General features: G+C 40.1%; 1 protein-coding gene across 3 annotated transcripts; it reads right to left on the bottom strand.

Moving 5' to 3' along the window:
• Positions 1-665: 665 nt before the first annotated feature.
• Positions 666-14,312, bottom strand: galnt3 (UDP-N-acetyl-alpha-D-galactosamine:polypeptide N-acetylgalactosaminyltransferase 3 (GalNAc-T3)). 3 transcript variants are annotated; one of them, XM_077580274.1, is made up of 13 exons: positions 14,216-14,312; positions 14,003-14,067; positions 13,548-13,840; positions 11,085-11,629; positions 8,735-8,907; positions 8,073-8,222; positions 6,716-6,950; positions 6,532-6,649; positions 5,193-5,393; positions 3,689-3,820; positions 3,384-3,485; positions 3,131-3,283; positions 666-2,178 (listed from the first exon to the last, which is right to left on the bottom strand). In XM_077580274.1, the coding sequence occupies exons 3-13, from the start codon at positions 13,548-13,550 to the stop codon at positions 2,065-2,067; spliced, it is 1,926 nt and encodes a 641-aa protein (XP_077436400.1). In that variant the 5' UTR covers positions 13,551-13,840; positions 14,003-14,067; positions 14,216-14,312; the 3' UTR covers positions 666-2,064. The 3 variants fall into 3 exon arrangements, with proteins under 3 accessions (XP_077436400.1, XP_077436402.1, XP_077436401.1); XM_077580276.1 differs by having other exon boundaries at positions 11,085-11,585; XM_077580275.1 differs by lacking the exon at positions 14,216-14,312 and having other exon boundaries at positions 14,003-14,125.
• Positions 14,313-14,360: the final 48 nt, after the last annotated feature.

Here is a 14,360-nt window from a genome sequence, read left to right as displayed (position 1 = left end):
TGTCATGTTGGGTTACGGCGCCCTCTCGCGGTCAGATTAGCTCATTGATCGACCTTTACGTCTTTTTAATTCACTTCACTTTGTCTTTTTGGTTTTCTTTGAGGACGTCCACGTCCAACCTCGCCAGCCAGATTGATAATTGTGATTCACTCGAGGGAGTTCTTTACATTATCAATCTAATCACAATTATCAATTTGGTACTTCACTAGGCAGACCCGTTCGGGAAAGGTGGGGCTTGCTGTACAATACTTCGAGCTGATTGGACGATGCGACATCTTTGCGCATTTTTGTTTTGACCAATCAAGGCAACGGATGAAAATCTCCCGTCTTCCGTCTCGTTTTAGAGGGGGCACGAACATCTTTACCAGATAAAATGATGCACGAAACTCCTCTTGCTGTTCATATTCAACAAGGAAACGGTGAGTAATTCTGCGAGAACATAATTGCAGCATCCATTCGTCTGTTAGGTTTCTTTCTCTGACCCCCCACCCCCCCATTTGGCGCTTATTGGTTTCATCCTGCCTAAACAACGCCTGATTGGTCCGTTCGAATAAACATCGGCTGCAAACGTATTCTCTGGAGTTTGTGAACTCAGTCACAAATACCGCGAGAATTCGTCTTAGTGGCAACGTTACGTCACCTTAGTTTAATCACAAACTCCAAAATTGTGAAGCAGTTGACAAACGACTGCACATTTATTTTTCAAGTTCCCATTTGACATGAAAGTCATACAGAAAGGCTGGTAAAGGTTGCAGTTTTAAGACAACTAGTACAAATAAGTTGTGGGCTTCGGCCTCTTTTACAGCATTGTGTTGGTAATCGTAATTTATCAGTCAATTGAAACCATACATTTTGCAGCTAAGCATAGGGGCATTGCATCAGGTCATTTCAGAGCCAGCCAACTTCATACCAAGCAAACCATGACGACCCACAACAACAGTATTCCCTGCACACTTCCACCCATTCACGCATTTGATCACCTTTCTCACCTCGTACAGAATAAAATGACACCTAAGGCACTGGAGAAAGTTGTCATAAAAATAGATTCTTAAAGGACTATACTTTCATTTGTGTTTCTAGTCAGTCTCTTTGGTGCACTAATTGTAAACCATTTATTTGATCATTTTTATTTACCATTTAATAGAAAGATATTCAATTCAGGATTGGCTTCATCGGTGCAATATAGCATGTTAGAATACACATTCGAGGAGAAGTACATTGAGTCTTGGGACACCGGGTAACATTTACGGGATTTCTAAATCTTGAAGGGGAAATCACCCCCCCCCCCCCCCCCAAAAAAAAATATGTTCTATGCAGCCCCACTAGTCTAAATATAGTATTCTGGTTAATATTGCATTAATGGAATGAGTTACGCAGCAAAATCCAGCAGTTTTTATCAAAAGTAGAAGGCGCCTATTTTGTCACTTGCCGTCGAGCGAAAATGACATCACAGTTGCTCAGGTAACGACCAATCATAGCTCAGCTTCAGAAAACAGGTCATTGCCTAAGCAACTATGATGTCATCAGTCGACAGCAAGTGGCAAAAAGGCCGCCCCCTGAGATGGATAAAAACGGCTGGATTTTGCTTCATAACTCATATTCCGCAAATGTAATATTAATCAGAATATCATGTTTAGACTAGTGAGGTCACATATAACATATTATTGTAAAGAAATGTTTGAGGCTGACTTAATTTTAACGATGGACAATCATATGCTTCCAATTAAGTGGGAGCCGTTTTCTGTTTGGAAGAGTGGAAGCTTCTGGGACAAACTATGTAATAGCCATGTATCCCAAAACTTTTGTCCACACATTTAATCTCAAACACAAAAAAGAGGCACCAGTTAGCACAGTGCATCTTCATTGTTCCCAAGCATCTTTGAGTTCACATTGTAATCGGGGACAAGTGACGTGTCAAACGTTTCCTCCCCCGCAGTGGCCCCGCCGTGCTTTTCCCCCCACATTCACAATTTGAAGCAGCGACAGTTGTTTTCATGTGTTAAAAATAAATTAAAACTCATTGCAGCCAGGTATCTATAAAAAGGGATACTCAAGACGTCACATTCAGACGAAGGACCAAAGCTGGTATTTGTCCGAGGGGTCGCAGGGAGCCGAGGCGGGATTCTCCAAACGAGCACTCAGGCACATGTTCTTTCCGGGCATGTAGACTAACTGGTTCTAGTTAAAAAGAAACAAAACATTTTTTGTTACATGTTTGTTAAAGGAGAAGTCAACCCCTCCCCCAAAAAGTTGTGACAATTATATGTTCTATGGAGCCCCACTAGTCTAAATACGGTATTTTCGTTAATATTGCGTGAGTTAAGCGGCAAAATCCTGCAGTTTTGATCGATATCAGGAGGCGGCCATTTTGCCACTTGCTGTTGAGTAAAAATGACATCACAGTTCCTCAGGTGTGTCAGTTAACAACCAATCACAGGTCAGCTTCAGAAAACAGGTGAGCTGTGATTGGTCGTTGCCTGAGCCCCGAGTAAATGTGATGTCATCTTCAGTCGACAGCAAGTGGCAAAATGGCCGCCCCAATTTTGCCTCATAGCTCATATTCCACAAATGTAATATTAATCAGAATATCATGTTTAGACTAGTGAGGTCACATATAATTTATTTTCAAGAAATGTTTAACTCTTCTACTGCCTAATGTTATCCAAAAAAATTAAGCATTTTCAACAGAATATTGTGTGCTCTGACTACATAAACATGGTAGATACCATATGACAGATTGGATTCCATTCCAATGACATTTCTAAAAATGTCGTTCTTTAGTAATCACCATTTAAAAATAGGTAATTTGAGTGAAATCAAGCGAAAATTGAAAAAAAAATTTTGGGTGAAAAGATACATTTTCTGTACAGTGACTGACACTAATATTTTTTATTAGTGAGGCTCTTTGAATTAGATCTAATGTGACAAACGCTTTGATCATTCACGTCATCCTTGAAAACGTTACATTTCCTAAGATCCGCCATGTTTTCATGTCATTTGGTACCCGGGGAGCCCATTGAAAAGAGATACGACGCTGCCATCTGCTGGCCATAGTTAGTGGGTGTTTTGGGATTTTCCCAAACCCCATTCACAAAGCAGCGCTGCACAAGACGTTGCCGTGCCAACTTACATCCTGCAGCTCCCACTTTTGCTCCGGTCCCACCACCGTTTTGCCGCCTTTATACTGGCAGGCCTCCAGCTTGACAGTCCCCTCCGCCCCGTGCAAACACAGCTCCTTCTGCACGTTGTGTCGTATGTCGCGATGCGTGGAGAGCTCAAAATACTACAGGGCAAAGCAAAGGAGAGAAGAGAAAGAAGGTGACGCAAGTTTAAAGCAGATTCGATTTTTGTTGATAAGCGATAGAAGGCATTTTCTTCCAAACCTGGTTCCCTCCCATTCCGTGACATGGGTACATAATCAGCGGTTTGCCCCCATCATTGTTCTCGCCCACGTCCAGACACGATTCCTTGCCCACATTTTTCATCTAAACAAAAAAGAAAGGAGGCAAAATGAAAACCAACTAACCCGAACAAGCTGTTCAAACATCTTGAGTGTTTGACGAGAGTCAAATTGGAAGTGCAGTGGACCCGCTGGAGGTCCCGAGCAGAAACCCGCAGCGGCAGCTGCTGAGCCCTGAGGATTATTAGAGTTGGGGGAAGAAGCTGACGGGTCGGCGCCCACACTTACCGCGCCAAAGAGCACAGGGTTCAGATCGGGAATGAAGACTTCGGGATAGACGTTGTTCAAATACCAGGAGAAGCTTTTGCAATGCAGCCGCTCGCGGAAATCGATTCGCTTTGAGATGTTGCCAAAGCTTTTCTGTAGAATAACAATGAAAACAGAATATAAAAGATTGTTACAAAGTAGTCTGCCTCTTACAAATTAATTAATTTTAACTGGTGGGGCGCACATTAATTGTAAAAAAAATGTTGGGGTTGACTTCCCATTTGATTGTTATTGTCATAGAAAAGACTTCTTGAAATTAAGATATAAATATAGAACTAACAATATATTCAAATAAATTTGGTCAAATTCTGATTCCTGGTCAACACTTCCACCATGCACACAAAAAACAAAGAAAAAAAAAAGATGAATACAATAACTAGAAATTGTGTGTGAATGCTTTATTATATTGACATATGGAATGATTTTGAAAAAAAAATGTGATATGACATTAAATGTAATGGATGTTAAATAATTGGACAATGATCATCACACAAAATTGAACTTTGACTAAAACCTGCTCCAACCGGAATATGAACCCTGGTCTCCCTCGCAACAGTAATTTGCTTGGGACATGGTATGCAATTGTGTGGAATGTTGTGGAACAATATGAAAGCTGAAATTGAAGATGAATGATTGAACATTTATGTGATTAAGGAACTCATGTTATGATAGTGTCCGTTCCATTGAAAATGAATGGGATTTTTTTTAAAAAATATTAACTTGTGCGAAAATTGTATGTAAGAACAATGAGAAAAATAGGAGCCTGTTTGCGTCGATTTTTCGATCATGTTGACATTGAACGGTGCAAATGGTGTAAATTTTGCATGTGAGAGAAGTAAGGAGATGGGGGGGGGGTGTTCGCGAAATAAGAAATCGGAATATAATAATCAAGGAGACTAATCAGTGATGTTTTGGAATAAGGTCGAGCATCACATGAAGATGATGATACTTCTTCTCCTCCACACTTGGAGCTAATGCGGAGGACTTCTTGAAGAATGTGCCTTCGAAAGCTGCTTGAGGTGGAGCCCTGAGGGAGCTTTTTATGGCACCCTTGAGACCACATATCAGGAAATGCTACAAGCCTCTGTCATTTACCAGCATTGCCTTCCTCCAGATTGTTAAGTCTCTGCCTGCTGCCAGCGAGCTTCTCGTCGCAGCTATTAGTTTCTATTCTTTTCAAACAATGTACTTCCTTTTTACTGAATGAGTTAAATTGGAATCTCTTTGTCATTTTACACTTGACATTAAAGAATGTATTGTCACTTTGCAAGTAGCGTTAAGACGTACAGTTCCTGCTAGGTAATTAGCAGAAGGATATGTTTAAACTTGCCTTTTGTGAAGAAAGCGCCTAAACCACTATTCATTATAAGGCCCATGTAAAAAAAAAAAAAAAAAAAAAAAAACGGCATGTGAAAGTATTTTGAAATGATTAAGTGGGAAAATGCTAATGAGAGGTATCACGTACATCTTTGGCCATCTGTCCTGCTTGCTGGTTTCGACGGTAGAAGATCTCCTTATACTCGTCCATCCAGACTTCGGCCAGTCGGACCTGGTTGCGGGTGATCACCTGCGTGCCCTTGGGGAAAGTATGGGGACTCTTGGTGCGGAAAACATGGCCGACAACGGAGCATGGGATGATCTCCAGCTGTCCGCCGCACTGCCAGACCTGCAGTTGACATGAGAACACCAAAAAAAAAACACGTCAAGGCCCATTTAGCAATAGCCGTGTCAGCTACAATTAATACTGAAACGGTGATTATCATTTATTTATTTTTACACTCAATACGACAAATTTGTAGCTCTCAAAGTACCACCATCGTGAGCAACGCAAATCTGCGATCAAGTCTGAAATGTGATACATGGAATGAACTTTACACATTTTTAAATTACTCCCACCTTTGGTAAAATGTTGGGAATATAAGAGCTGAAGGATGTGGATGCTTGAATTTTGCAACAATGTTGCAAGGGCAAGGTCACAAACACAAAATTTTTCCCAATTGAGAGCAGAACATCCTGTCATATAAATGTGTTGAAAATGCGTTGTGATACATGTTTGCCACAGAAAATGAGCCAAGCCAAGGACTCTGGGGAAAAAAGTATTCATTTTCTATTAATTAAAAAAAGAAAGAAAAGGAAAGCATGTCACACAGACCCAAACACCATACAATGGTTATTGTGACAGTATGCAGTTTGAATAAATAAAATAAAATAGGTACTAAAGCACTAAATTAATTATTAAAATTTTTTTGGGGAATTAATTTTCTTTTCATTAAATATATATATATTTTTTTAAAGAACACGTCACACAGACCCAAACACCATACAATGGTTATTGTGACAGTATGCAGTTTGAATAAATAAAATAAAATAAAATAAAAAAGGTACTAAAGCACTAAATTAATTATTTAAATTTTTTGGGGGAATTAATTTTCTTTTCATTAAATTTTATTTATTTTTTTTTTTAAAGAACACGTCACACAGACCCAAACACCATACAATGGTTATTGTGACAGTATGCAGTTTGAATAAATAAAATAAAATAAAATAGGTACTAAAGCACTAAATTAATTATTCAAATTTTTTTGGGGAATTAATTTTCTTTTCATTAAAATTTTTTTTTTTTTTTTTTTTAAAGAACACGTCACACAGACCCAAACACCATACAATGGATATTGTGACAGTATGCAGTTTGAATTAAAAAAAACAAACAAAACTTAAATAACAATTCAATTCAAATTGAAAATGTACTACAGCACTAAATAAATAAATTAATAAACTAATGTGTATGGCTTAGCATTCCTTACCCTGAAAGACATTTCAATATTCTCGCCACCCCAGATTTCCATTTGCTCATCATAGCTTCCGATGTGGTAGAAATATTCCTTCGAGATGGAGAATAGCCCTCCGGCAAACGTGGGAGTCCTACACAACACTTTCAATAAAAAACAAGTTTTCGCAAAGTCAATATTGTAAGGATGCTCGGCTTACTTAATTGGGTACGTTTCATCCTTCCTCCTCTGTTTCTCATGATCCGGAAGAGTCTCCCATCCAAAGGACAAGCCCCAGTCAAAGTTGCCCCGGTTGTGGTTCTGGCCGTACGGGGACGGCTTCATGAACTCGAAGGTGTTGAGATCGATGGTCGATATGTCAGGACTGACCACTGCAGTCGAGTTCTCCGCTATCCTGGCAAGCAGTGGCTCCAGCCATCCGTGAAAGCATTCGCCTGTGAACACAAGAAACCAAATCAAATCCTGTTCCTTCAAATATAGGCGTAGGCGTGTCTGGCGTGCAATGTGTGGACTAAGGTTATTAAGTTGACAAAATAAGGGACAGTATTATTTACTGCCATCTAGTGGTGAACTAATAGGATGCAATGATTTTGAAGCACACGCACTGCAGTGCCTCAGACAGACCACACTTGGCAAGGCTACTACCGATTATTATTTGGAGCGAGCGAGCGAGCTAGCAAGAACTAGCTGGAGCGGCTAAGAAGAGCTCACTGGAGCGGCTAGCAAGGACTAGCTGGAGCGGCTAACAAGAGCGGTTAGCAAGAACTAGCTGGAGCAGCTAGCAAGAACTCGCTGGAGCGGCTAACAAAAGAAGGGAGAAGCTAGCAAAAGCCATCTTCAGGCCGCAGCTGTGGAAGGTAAACAGCAGTCGACCCATTGGGTCCCACACTAGCTGTAAGCACCACCAGAGGCTAACTACATTCGCAAAGGTCTTCTTCTTTGGTTATCCATAGCAGAAAGATGGCGTTGAAACATGTCATCCGCCTGTAAGGTGCGGCGCGACCTATGTAATATAATTAGCGATTACTTGACCTAGGATTATATAAAAAAAAAGATGGATGTTGATGTGCTAACATATTTTTTTTGATTATTATTAAAATTAATCATGTTTTTTTTTAATAAGTTCACCACTAGTTGGTGCTAAAAAATACTAAAAAAAATAATCAAAGTGAAACTACATTTTACATTACGTTAATCAATATAATTATTGTAAAAAAAAAAAAAAAAAAGCCATTTGTTTTCCTCTGTCAATTAATTTCACATGTGAGGTTTTAGGGTTAATTTTAAAATTCAGTGTATTTATTTTAGTATTACTTTACGAAAGAAGGAAGGATGAATAGTAATTTGAGAATTGTAGTTTATGACCTAATTAATTTATTTTTCAGCTTGTACTCAACAAAACTTCATATATATATATATAAAAAAAATAAAAATAATCACACTAAAGCTAAAACAATTTAACTTGAAGCATGTTTGAAAAAATGAAAACTGACAAAAACAATTTAAAAAAGCAAAACAAAAATTAAAACAAAAATAATATAATGTTGTGGACTCACAATGGGCGTCCAGAAAGGTGAGCGTGTCACCGGTGGCCAAAGATGCGCCCAATAACCGAGCCGTAATGAGGCCTTTCCTCTCTACTTGCCGGACGACCCGTACAATACTCAGTGCTTTCACGTACTCGTCCAGCTCGTTCTTCAGCACATCTGAAAAAAAAAAAAGGTCAAAATGGGAGCGTAAATGAGTTTTATGTTTAAAAACCATCTGGTTTAGTCCCACATAAAGACGTTGGGACTGTCAAGGTGATGACTGGATAACAATGGCAATCCTTGGCATGCATGATTCAACCAGAATAATAAAAGGGCAAGCTTCACAGCTAATCCTCGACATGGCAAGCTATTTGGTCAAACCTGTTTCCACAGAATAAGGCTGCCACAGATCCGGGCACCACCTGTGGCCTAGCTCCCTTTAAGTAACAGTATCTAACGTGCTGGACCGGATGAACGCTCCCCTTGGATTCTGTTACCTCCCTCCAGCAGGCCTCTTTGCTAATTTCTAAGCTCCGACTGTGAAGTCCTTTTAGGAAAGTATTTACCTCCAATTCCCACTTCCTCGAGCTACAAAAAGGAAAAAGGGCTTCCTCTCCATCACACCGCATGAAATCAAAGCCGGCAAAAAGAAATGATTGGCTCCTACGGGGCCCGTTTTTTTTTTTTACCGTCAACGCTGGCGTCGTCCACCAGGATAATCTCCTTGAGGAGAATGGCGGGGGACGTATGCAGGACGCTGTACACGGTCCTTAGCAGGGTGCTCCAGGCCTCATTGTGAAACACGATGATCACGCTGGTGGTTGGTAAAGGCGGGCAACGCTTGAAGGTTTGCTCAATACATCTGCAGAGAGAAGCACAAAGATCTGTTTGTCCTGTGTGGCTCGGAAGGCTTCGTCTGTGGCGTGTTCAATTACTGCTGTGTGGCGACATTTTTTTTTTTTCCCCTCTTCAAACGGGCACCGAGAGAAACTATTTGAGTCAATGAGATGAAAAATAATGTTTTTCATCTGTAATGTGTACTGCCTGCCCTGACTAGTATTCTCAGATGGGGCGTATTGGGGTGGGCTGTAATTAGACAAAAACAAGTGCCTTTGCTTGAGCTGGCCATAGTAACCGGGTTGGCATGCTGAAGCCAAGTCTCGGTGAGAGTAATCATCTCTTGTGGTTTTTGTCCGACTCCACTTGCAAAAACCAAGCACGGCGGATTTGGTGGAGTTAAGACTCGAGTCTTCTATCCCCCCCCCATACCACAATCTATGATATGCAAACTTGCAAAGACCTGAACTTTTTTTATTTTTATTTTTTTAAACCTCCACCAAGGAAGTTACAATGGAACCTGTGAAGGTTAAAAAAAAAAAAGGCCACCAAGGAAGTTACAATGGAACCTCTGAAGGTTAAAAAAAAAAAAGCCTTGAAAAATCACAATAAACAAAAAGTTTGAATTTAGTTTTGATTTTTCTAACACTTCCAAGTCAAAAAGATGTCTCACTTTCATGGATTACATAAATTTCACTTCTTTCCGCCACATCTCTTTCGAATAAACTATGAAATAAACAATCACAAAATAAATAAAAGCATCAAAAGATTTCAATATAAAGTATTGCGCAAGACATTTTTTTCAACACTTATTCTGAAGAAGGGGCGGCCTCAAAACGGTTGAGAAAAGAACGCACTATGAGAATTAGATTAAAAAGGAAAGTCAAACCCCAAAATTTTCTTAATATGTGAACTCCCACGAGTCCAAAAACAGCATTCCGATGAGTTAAGCGGCAAAATTCACCGTAAAAAAAAAATAATCCATCTCAGGGATTTTGTTTTTGGATTGAAATCACGGCTCAGTTAAAAAAACAAAAACAGGTGAGCCGTGGTTGGTCAGGTAACAACTGTGATTTTCAGTCGACAGCAAGTGGCAAAATGGCCGTCCCCAGAGATGGATAAAAAAAACGGCTAGATTTTGCTTCATAACTCATATTCCACAAATGTAATATTAATCAGAATAACACGTTTGGACTCGTTTGGGGCATATATAATATATTATTGTAAAGAAATTATTTTGGGTTGACTTTCACTTTCAGCAGAAGTTAAGTGAAGTAAGCAGACTCGCATTCAAAACAGCAAGACTGGCGTTTTTTTTTACAGCGGGCAACTCCTTTTTCAATTGAGCACCATTTTTTGTCTATCGCAAACGTGAATCTTGAGGTTCCATTGTTTATTTTTCTTTTGTCATTTACAGTTAAAAAAATACTGAGACAATTTCCTTAACCTGCTATTAATGGTTTAACCTGTTTTCCGACCGTTATCAAGCCAAGGCACATATCATACGGGAAGAAATGTCATGGCACTTAGCGCTTAGCAAAACAATTCACAAAAAGTAGATATACAGGTTAATTCTGTACTTTTCGTCAGTTACTGGAAGAACGTTTGATTCTATTGTCTGTTACGGTATGTAGTTGGCATAGTCTTTTTTTTCTTATTAGAATTTTTTTTACATTTAGTAACTTTCCGTGGGACACCTGATGATCTCTCATGGTATTGTTTGAGAATTACTAGGTTAAAGGATAAGTGGGATTTTTATTTTTTTTTTTTGGGGGGGGGGGGAGTTTGTAACATTGTGTCATTACGACGGCATATTAGGGCCACGTATAAATATATTTTCTTTAGAGGGTGGGGGCAATATTCAGAGAGAGAAAAAACTCGCAAATTTGCCACTTTATAAAGTCGCAAAGTGGCAAATTTGCAAGTTTTTTTTCTCTGAATAGAAACACCGTCGTATAATATATCCTTTGTGCCAGCCGATTTTTTTTATTATTTTATGACCCTTATCGGACTATTGATTTATAAATGGGCTCAGCACAACAAGTAGGCGCGAGTGCAGCTTTGTTGCTGAACAATTATTTGGCAAAGGAGCGAGCAACATTCGGTTTGCACAAACATCGCCAACTCCATATCGGGTTTAAGATCCAGTCAAACACGAGGTCTTTTGTATGAACAGGATGGAGAGTGCGCGAGCAAACATACTCTGGTGGTCTGGTGTCTGCGCCCAGGTCTCGGCTCAGGGAGATGCGATCGCTGGCAAACAGATTGAAGCAGTGCTTCGCCTCGCCCGTCTCTTTCACCTTCTGCTCTTCGGGGCTCAGGGAGTCCGTGCGGTAGGGCTTGCCAGCGGCGCCGGGAGCGAGTGGGTCCTGGGGAGGCCTCTCCAAGGGCGGTTTGAGCTCCGCCGCCGTGTAGCGACCCGGCAAACAGGACGCCTCGTTGGCGTTGTGCCTCTTATGTACGGGGGCTCGGATCTGCATCTTCGGCATGGCGACTCTGAAGTTATGAACCGCTCCCATCACCATGCCCAGCATGGTATCCCGCTTCTCCTTGATCTCCTTTAGCCACGGGTCCTCCCGTGGACTTTGGTTTTCCACTTCCCATTGTATGAAGAAGACAAACGTGACAAAGACCAGGGCCACAACGACCAGTTTAAGAGGGTGCAGTCGTCGTCGTAGGAGCACTCTGCGCAGTGTTGTCATTCTTGTTGGGTGGAGACACAGACTGGTTTTAAACTGCAGTCCCAACTGTTGTAGAATTAATAGAGAACAAGTGTCAAAAGTCAGTGAAAAAAAAAAACAAAGGGCTTTTTTTTTCTTTCTCCAACAAAGTGCTTTGTCAGCTCTATGTGTAATGAGTGGTTGGGTAAATTAAGAAAAGCTGATGGCTTAGCGCAGTTAGCGGCCATTTTCTGCCAGACTTAGCAGCCATTTACTACCAGATCAGTTGACCACAACTGTGTTGGTAGATTTCAGGGAGGTAAAAAAACAAACAAATTTACACTGGTCTAAAATCGGTGATCGACTGTAATGTCTCAATGTATTTGATCGATTTATTTATTTTCCTATGCATTTCAATTGGCATCAATTATATGTGGGTTTTTGCTATTTGCAGGCCGGCCCATTCCCCTATTCACCATGAATGGCGGCGGTTGACTGTAGAGTAAATATAAGTTTTTTAAATAGATGTATTCCTCCATCTTCTGATCATATCGCTGATTGGTTATGTTTTTTTTTTTTTCAATTCTGATCGGCCTAAAAAAAATCCTGATCTTTAAAGCCAGAAAAACGAAAACAAAGCAACCTTACTTTTGATTGACAGTAGTAAAAAATAATATTAATAAAAACAACAACAACAAAACTTAGGATTCCCCGCTGAAGATTTGTTAAATTTTTCCTAAAATCATTTCCACAGAATAACAACTACTCGATTTGAGACATTGATGTAAGTGACATTAATAGAAGCAAAGTTGACTTTTTATATACAGTTGTTGCATTCGGGCATGTGAACCAGGGATGTGATTTGACCAAAGTGAAATTATCTGAAAATTTAGCCGGGGGTCTGGGGGCAGCTGGCACCCAGCTAGGTCCAGGGCAGTGCCCTGGTGGGGGGACAAGGGCGGCTCATGGGTTTTCCATGTTTTTAAGTACTTTCAATGCACTCACATGACAAAGAAATGACGACAAAACAACAGCATAAATTTTCAATGTATATTGAACTATCCCATATAAAATGGCAGTTTTAGTCAACTCAAAATCAGTCACATTCAAAAACATTGGACTGCCTTTGCTTTTAAAAACTATCACTGAGAATATCATCATATCTAACTAATGTGATTACTAAGTTAACACATAAATAATGTTGAAGAGTTCAAATTTCATGAACAAATAATTGTATCATGACCAAATGAAAAGTAACTCATATTAGAGCATACCACAAATGTCTTTGTTATAGCAGAAGATGTTATCTGTCGGAGTCATGTGCATACACAATGAACTACTAAAAAAAAATAAATAAAATAAACAGATTTTTTTGGGGGGGGGGGGGGGATAAAAAAAAGCGGAATTCCGCGAATTTGCGGAAAAATCACATCCCTATGAGCACAACTGTAAATGTACAAAAGCTAAACGTCACGACACAAAAAATGCTATGAATAGTCACCAATACCAAACCTCTGAAAATATCAAAACTATTGCCACAACATTTTTGATTTTATGAGAATTAAGCCTTTGTCTCACGCGCGAGTAAACGTTCAAGCTCAATTGTATATTTGAATCTGAATTGTATAAATTGAGCACAAAAAGAACTGACTGCATATCATGCATTAACTTAAGTCACCATAGCTCAGCATCACCCAACATACGCCAATGAGAAGTACCAACTTAACTTAGTGTTTGGGAGCTTTACCAATGCATTCCTAACTTCATAACACCTACATAATAGTATGAAGCTCAATGATAAGTCACAACTTTTGTGTGTTGAAATGGGGAAGTTTCAAAAGGCACTTCATGGTGATACTGTCAGACACAACACAGGGAAACTTGACACAATTCTAGTAGTTAAATATTCAACAATTTCAATACAATGTGATTAAATGATAAAGTGTCATCAATCAGTAAACCACACTACTGAGGATTCCGTCAGGAGGGAAAAAAAAAATCTTACCATGAGTCAGTGAACTAGACGTGAAGCAAAAAGAAAACGGCTTCAAAATCAACTCCCAACAAAAACACAAGCACCGAATTCATGTCTCCTTCCGGCGGGGCAACGCTTCGCTGCCCACACCGATGCCGAGAAAAAGCTGTTGTTAGTCGGGGAGAGTAAAAAAAAAATGTGAACAAAAATTGTGCTTCACGAGACTTCCGTCTCGTTGGATCCAGGTGCGCTGTTCTCAGGTAGGAGGCGGGGGCCAACTGATGCACATGCGCAAAGCCGATCCCTCGCGCGTAACTACATGGCTGCAATAAAAGGAGAAAAAGAAAAAAAAAATCAAGTGTCTTGAGCAAACCTACTTTCAAAATCAATTAGAAGATATACCAGAAACTTGCACACGTGGCTTTTTCAAGAAGTTCAAAGTTGCTGGTTATAAACGTAAGCGTGTGTTTAAAGGAGCCGCTCACGTGAAATGAATCAGAGGATGGTGCCAGCGGGGTTTGTTCAAGAGCTCCATTCATCCACACAGTTGCTGGGATACAAAAAGCGGAGGAACGCGCTTTATCCTGAACCGCATCCAATCGGCCTCTCTTGACCAAAGTTAAAACAAATAAATACCCCCCCAAAAAAACGAATTAAACAATTTAATTCGTTTCTTGTTTTCATATCCCGAAACTTACCAGTGGATGGTTCACAAATCTCCCAGCTCATTTCTTCAGTGGTCGCGATGTAGATTTTGATGTGTTTGAGGAGCAGCGACGTGAATCCCACCGGGGGGGGGGGGGGGGGGGGGGGGTTGCCCCTCAGCCACTACTGTGAAGTGTG

Source organism: Vanacampus margaritifer, chromosome 11, assembly GCF_051991255.1.
Source record: "Vanacampus margaritifer isolate UIUO_Vmar chromosome 11, RoL_Vmar_1.0, whole genome shotgun sequence".
Classification (NCBI taxonomy): Eukaryota; Metazoa; Chordata; class Actinopteri; order Syngnathiformes; family Syngnathidae; genus Vanacampus; species Vanacampus margaritifer.
The sequence above is the reverse complement of the archived record's forward strand: the minus strand, read 5'-3'. Positions and strand labels throughout refer to the sequence as shown.

What these genes read in the sequence shown, in the direction of transcription:
- galnt3 (XM_077580274.1), bottom strand. An exon ending in ATATTGAAATGTCTTTCAGG is followed by an intron (nt 5,394 to 6,531) that starts GTAAGGAATGCT and finishes TGTCAACTGCAG; the next exon opens with GTCTGGCAGTGCGGCGGACA. An exon ending in ACCCTGTGCTCTTTGGCGCG is followed by an intron (nt 3,486 to 3,688) that starts GTAAGTGTGGGC and finishes TTTTTTGTTTAG; the next exon opens with ATGAAAAATGTGGGCAAGGA.